This window comes from Camelus dromedarius, chromosome 5, assembly GCF_036321535.1.
Source record: "Camelus dromedarius isolate mCamDro1 chromosome 5, mCamDro1.pat, whole genome shotgun sequence".
NCBI lineage: Eukaryota > Metazoa > Chordata > Mammalia > Artiodactyla > Camelidae > Camelus > Camelus dromedarius.
In genome coordinates this window covers 9,702,293-9,708,516 of record NC_087440.1, presented here as the reverse complement: position 1 = coordinate 9,708,516, position 6,224 = coordinate 9,702,293, and the positions used below count along the sequence as shown (strand labels likewise).

The 6,224-nt window shown below is 48.5% G+C and overlaps 1 protein-coding gene across 1 annotated transcript in view; it reads left to right on the top strand.

Annotated features, from left to right (window-relative positions):
• Positions 1 to 327: 327 nt before the first annotated feature.
• The window catches only part of MYZAP (myocardial zonula adherens protein), a 90,296-nt gene continuing 84,399 nt past the window's right edge, over positions 328 to 6,224 (top strand). The window contains exon 1 of the mRNA XM_064485562.1: positions 328 to 393. Coding sequence (XP_064341632.1) covers positions 382 to 393 — 12 coding nt within the window. The 5' untranslated portion in view covers positions 328 to 381. The remainder of the gene's footprint in view (positions 394 to 6,224) is intronic.

The window sequence follows — 6,224 nt, the reverse complement described above, 5'->3', positions numbered from 1 at the left end:
TATTACTCTCTCTTCATAGAGCAAAACAAATATAGGAAACAATGGCTTCTGTTCTTTTCCAGGTGTCTTCACATTAGCGCCAGCGTGGAACACGCGACACACTTGCTTTAAAGAGGTTGCTCCAAACAAAAATAAAGGCGTGTTCCATCCTCTTTCATGCTCAGCATTGCCCCACAAATGACCAGGCAGTTTATGGCTTCCTTTAGAAAGGACTCTGACATACTATAGCCATATAGTTTATATTTTATACTCTCAGTCAAGCCTCGCAGCTGCTCTGAGAGGTGGTACAATTATCTCCCATTTCACAGGAGAGAAGATTAAGGCTTGGAGAGTGGAGATGGCTTGCCCAGGACCCATCAGCTAATGTGTGGCAGAGCCTGAATGCACACTCAGGTTAGTTTGGCTCCAGAGTCCTGTCTGTTAAACAGTGTTCCTCAGACTGACTCCTCTGATGTGAAACCTAGAATGCCCCAATCCCAGGGCCACAGATTTCTGGAATTTGAAAGGAATAAATGTATCTGCCCTAGGCTCCCTTCCCTACCTGATGCCTGAGCTCCGTCTGGTCATCCTTGATGAGATGTCTTCACCCTGGTCCTTGCACAAAGGCTGGGGGATGGCAGAAGGAAAAGTCTCGGAAGCTTACTAGAAAATGAATTTCTGGGTATCATCCCAGGTCCACTGTATCAGAGTGTCCTCAGGTCGGGGCCTAGAAATATATTGTTAGCAAGTCCCCAAGGATCCTAGTGTGCAGCCCAGCTTGGGGACCACTGACAGAGCCACAGTCCAGTGGTGAGGAATGCCCTGCCTGCCTCACAGGTTGGCCGTCCCATCATTTCCACCATGACCCACTGCTTTCCTTTATCTCCTCTCCTTAGCTAGCTCTGGCTAGTAAAGTATTTAGATTGTTTTGAATTCCATCTCCTTGTAGCTTTTACCTGCTGGGCCCCATTCTATATTTTGGGTTACACAAAACAAGTCTAACCACTCTGCCACAGCAACAGCCCTCAAGACCTGAAGTCACCAAACATGCCTCCCCAGCACCAAGTCTTTTCTTCTCTAAGGACAATATTCCAGTTCGGTCACCTGCACGTTTCATTCCTTAGTGTCAGGTTCTTGTAGCATCTGTGTCATAGTCTTCTGAAATCATTTGGATGATGCTTGTTCCAGAACTGAAGGCCATTTTCCCGGGTGTGGTGGGGCCAGCACCACACAGTAAGGACTTTTGCCTTCCTAATTCCAGACCCTGCTTTCCTTTGAAGGCACTTTGACGTTAGATAACATGTTCTGGATCATGGAGGGGTAGCTTCTGTGGATCTACTGTCCCAGCCCAGCTCCACGTGTGCCCTTAGTACATGACGCTGCTGAGCTGCGTCTCCTGTATCCTCTGTTGGTGCCCTTGTTGACTTTGGACCCAAGGTGAAGACCATAGATTAACTCCTGCTGGATTCCGTCTTGTCTGATTTTGCTCCTTGCTCCAGCCTCTTGAGTTTTGGACTCCTGCCTCTTCTATCAGTAGATGTAGTCACACTGTGGGTTCCAGGGCTGGGTTCAGAGGGGCTCAGCTGCTGTGTCCGTGTGTGTGGGACCCGGGGCCACACAGCGGTTTATGGTTACTGTTGCTCCAGAGATCTTTACTCCAAGCAGCGACATATTACACACCCCTCAGTGTCTGCTTCTATGTCTGTATTTTATACGGACAAAGTAGACAGTCTTCTTGGCTGTTTTTTTGCCAGCTCTTTGTGTCTGTTTCCCAGCTTTTGTGTGCTCTGATGCTAATAGTCTGTACCTGTGACCTCCAGAGGATTTTTCATGGACATAGTGGCCCCTTGTCCCTGGGGAGTGTCACGAGTGCCTGTGGGCTGTGTACTTCCTCTGCTGTCCACCCCCGTTGCAGGCAGTGACTGACTGGTGCAGGAGGGCAGACGCCCAGCTCTTTTATCTGGAGGCAGGACAAACGCTGAGTGCAGTGTGCACCCCAGAGCTGCCCTGGGATCAGGCTGGATCTGGAACAGTACGAGATGGTACCCTTGCCGACTTCTTCCCCTTCCTGAGGCCCCACTCCCTTCCTGGTTTCTGCTGGGGACCCTTCCTTAATATCCCCTGCACTTGGATCCTTGGTTCAGAATCTGCTTCTGGGAGAAGCTGACCTAAGATGGTGGGTCGCGGCATGAACAGCTGTGTCAGATGTTCTACGTGACTATGTATAAAGATTTCAAGGCTTTTTTATTTAAAAAAAAAGAAAGCTCCAGCAAAATCCTTTTTGTAGAGTAGCTATTTCATTTTGGGTATAGATTCAAATACAGGTATTAATATCTTAATTGGTCCAAATAGGATTTACTGACCAGTCACCACCAATTTCAGTATTTTCAGTATTTTTCGGACCCAAATTCCTGAGTCACTCAAGAAAGCACAGGGATGGCAAAAGGAGATGTTCTTTGTCCTGTGTGCTTGGGAAGGCCCCGAATTCCTTTAGCATTTCTCACCTGACTGACTTCTTCCCTTCTGAGATGAGGAGGATGATGCTTATTTTGACATTGGGTGGAGTCTGCTTCCTCTTAAAGACAGTCACCAGGATGCCTTCCTGAAAAAATAAACACGTAAGATTTCTGCCTTTGCACCTGCAAGTTTCCTACTAAAAGCCCATTTGGCTACTTGGAAGAGCCAGGAGGATGCTCCGATTGCCCAGGTGTCCAGACTTGTCCCTTTATGTTTAATGCACAACAAAGTCCCAGGGCTAAGAAAGGAATCACTCGTTCTTTACCCATTCATTTTCTTTGCTATTTCTCCTCCTCAGTGCTCTGTGGCACTACTGGTCACCTACTCACTAGGGTAACCTACGATGCACAAAAATCTTCCAACTTTTGGTTGGTCACTAAGTTTTGTTGATTTTCTGCCTTTCAAATCCATCCCTTCCCTTTCCACCACCACTGGCTCCTCTAGTTCAGAGCCTCTTTATCTCTCATCAGTACTATTTCCATAGACCCCAGAGTGCTTGCCCTGCAGTCTATGCCTTCTGTCCATACCCTTCTCTCTGCTGCCTGTCACTGCCCTGCTCCCCAGCCTTCACTAGCTTCCTGTCCCCTGCAGACTGGTTCTCAACTTTATCCAAGGCCCTTTGCTATCCAACCCCAACCTACTTTGTCTCTGGTCTGTCCCTCCTGTTGGGAAGTTCAGGCTAGGCAGGGTAACACACATTTCCTGGACCCTCTCACCTCACCGTTTCCTCTGGCCCTGAGTCCGGAATGCCCTGGCCTTTCCCTCCTCATTCTCCAGGGTCAGCTCCCAGGCCGCCTTCCCAGGGAAGCCTTCCTGCTCTCTCTGGTGGCAGTGGCTTGGAGTTCTTCATCCTCTGCCCATTGCAGTGCTTTGGACGTGTGTCAAGTCTGGCTCCTCTCCAAGTGTAGCCAGTGAACTGTCAAGGACACAGGCCCTGGAGCCATCTCACTGGGGGCTGACGCTTAGCTCCACCACTCACCCGCATTGGTACTACGGACAAGTCACTTCCCCTCCCTGTGTCCTCATCTGCAAAATAGGGGACATAATAGTACCTTCTTCACCGAGTTGCTAGAAAGGTTAAATGAGCCGATGCACTTTAAGACTTTGAATACTGTCAGTGCTGTTTAAGTCTTTGCTGTCGTTTTACTTGAAGGAGGCTGTCTTACTCCGTGTCCCCAGTGCCTGGTACGTGGTATCTGCATGGTACATATTTGTTCAGTGAATTGGCTTATTGTCCTGCTGTTTGCACCTTTCTCCATGGGTTAACTGGTGAACACAGGATTATTTTCAGGGAGTTCCATTCCCTAGAGTGGACCAGCAGCAGGTTCCAGCCCCCGTGTCTAGACAGGTGTATAAATTCTGTGTATCTGGGTGACTTGCCTGGGGTATTGGGTTCCTCTCTGACTGCTTTCCTTATCGCTAGGCCCTGTTCTCTGCTTCTCAGACACCTGGTGAAACGGGGTGTTTCTTGTTCTACTTTATCCAAAGGGGCTTTGTAATTCAATACCCTTGTCCTTGGGTTGGAACTGTGTCCTTTTTCTATTGTGAAAGTTTGGTCTCTGTTTTGCATTCAGAATGGGAACATGCCAGGACTTTGGGATGCTGGACAGCTAAATGGAAGGGGAGAAAAGGAGACGTAAAAGTGAAGAAGGCACAAAATATCAACAAGCCCGGTTGCTAGGGCTCTGTGACCTGTTCAGTGATTCAATTCCTGATTGTTTCTGCCAAGAACTAACAATAGTCTTTGCCACTGATGACTTTGCTGCAGAAATGGGTCCTGTCATAAGCCCCTCAACTAAGGATGCCAGTAGAGAGTTTGGAGAGGGTTCTGCAGAGAGCATCGTGGACAATTTAGAAAGGGATACGAGAGAGAAGTCTGGGAGCTGGGATGGGGGAAGGAGGTGCAAGCCAGTGACTGACTTCAGGAAAATGAAGGGCGTTTATACAGACAGTCAGAATTTTCTACAGACCTGTACTTCAGCAGAGAAATTCAGGACAGCTCTTAGGGTTATGTGGCTATTACTGTGCACAGGGAGGGTGGCAGATCTGAGAGTTCTGTCATAGCGTCTGTTCCCTCCACCCAGACAGTGGCACTGCTCCGTCACCAGTGCTCACAGAGGGCTCAGGGTAGACTGGGGCCATGCTGAAGGGAGCAGATCGACTGTCCCTACCAGCACCTACATCTGTCCTCTTCCTACTCTCAGTCCTGTAGGCCAGGGAGGGCTTCTCGGTGGGGCAGGAGTGCTCGGCTTTTGACTCTTCTTTAAAAAAAAAAATCTTTCCTTTTTGTCTTCTTCTCCCAGAACTCTTTCTAGATGTCATCATAGTTTAGAGACTGTGACTTCATTTTTGACTTTTGCTGGGCTAGATCCACCTTTCCATTGGTTTCTTAGTCCCACCTGCCTTCCTGTGTTCCGTCCTCCTCCTCTCCCACTTTCTGAGGGCTTTTCACATTCCTCTCTTCTGCAGTTCCTTAGGTGTTGGCCTGGCATGGAGGGGCTGTGGCATAAACCAGAGCCTGGCATCTGCCCGCCCACACCACCCACAGCCCTTGGTGACAGCTAGTATAGGGAACTTTCCTAGCTGGGACCAACACCACCCTGGGGCTCTGGCTGCTGCAGCTGGCAAAGTGCATGGAGACCCTCACCTGGAATAATCACTCAGATGGAGTCAGCTTGGAGACCCTCACCTGCCTTAGAAGCTGGGTTAGCAAGGATCTTAGTTTTCATTTTGCTTCATCATGAGTGCGTTGAAGTATTGCTCTGTAATATTTCTTCACTCATTCGACATTTACCTTGCAATTGCAACATGTCAATTACTGTTCTAGGTACTGGGTAGGCAGGTACTAGACAAGATCACTTCCACCAGCAGCTCACAAGCTAATGTGTAGTCTGCTGCTTTTGCAATGGACTATAATATAGTGTAAAAAGTATTAACAATATGAAGGATGGACAGATGGAGGAGACATCTGTTCAGCAACATTTCTTACATTTCTTGAACATCTTCCCTGTTGGTGCCACACTGGAATTTAGAGACGGGTGAGGCTACTCCCTCGGCCCCCAAAAGCTCACCATTAGGGAAGGGGACAGACATGCAACGGAAGACATGGCCTCAAAGAGCTGAGAGGTTCATGAGTATAAGTGTTCAGGGCAGGAGGGTCCTGGAGAGTTTGGTAGGGAGGGAGTATTTGGGCTTTGAAAGGTGAGTAGAGAGAGATTGTCTTCCCCTGATGAGAAACTTTTATCCTCAGGCTAAAGGCCAAAGCCTTCAGCTAAGCACACCTGGTTCCTCATGGCCCAGCTCCCTTCTGGTGCTTCTCTACCACTGGCCCCTTGCACTAGGGTATTTTCAGTTCCTAAAAAAATATACCATAGCTTCTTTTGCCTTCTGCCATCTATGCACCTGCCATTTCTTTTGGCCTGGAATTCCCTCCTCTCTCTGCTAGGGGGCAGCAGAGTGGACAGGCAAGGCACTCTGGTCAGACTTGGGTCCATTGGAGATTTGCTACTTTCCAGCCAGGGGAGCTCCTGTTGTGTTACTTAACCTCTTGATGAGTCAACATCCTCATCTGCAAAATGGGGATACAGGACAGTCGTAGTGCCTACCTCAAAGGGTGGTTGTGAGGATTAAATGAGTTAATACATGCAAAGTACTTGCCAGATGGGGTCACAGTAGCCACTGAATAAATACAAGCAAATGAGTAAATATGAATGCTCTATGCCTGCTTG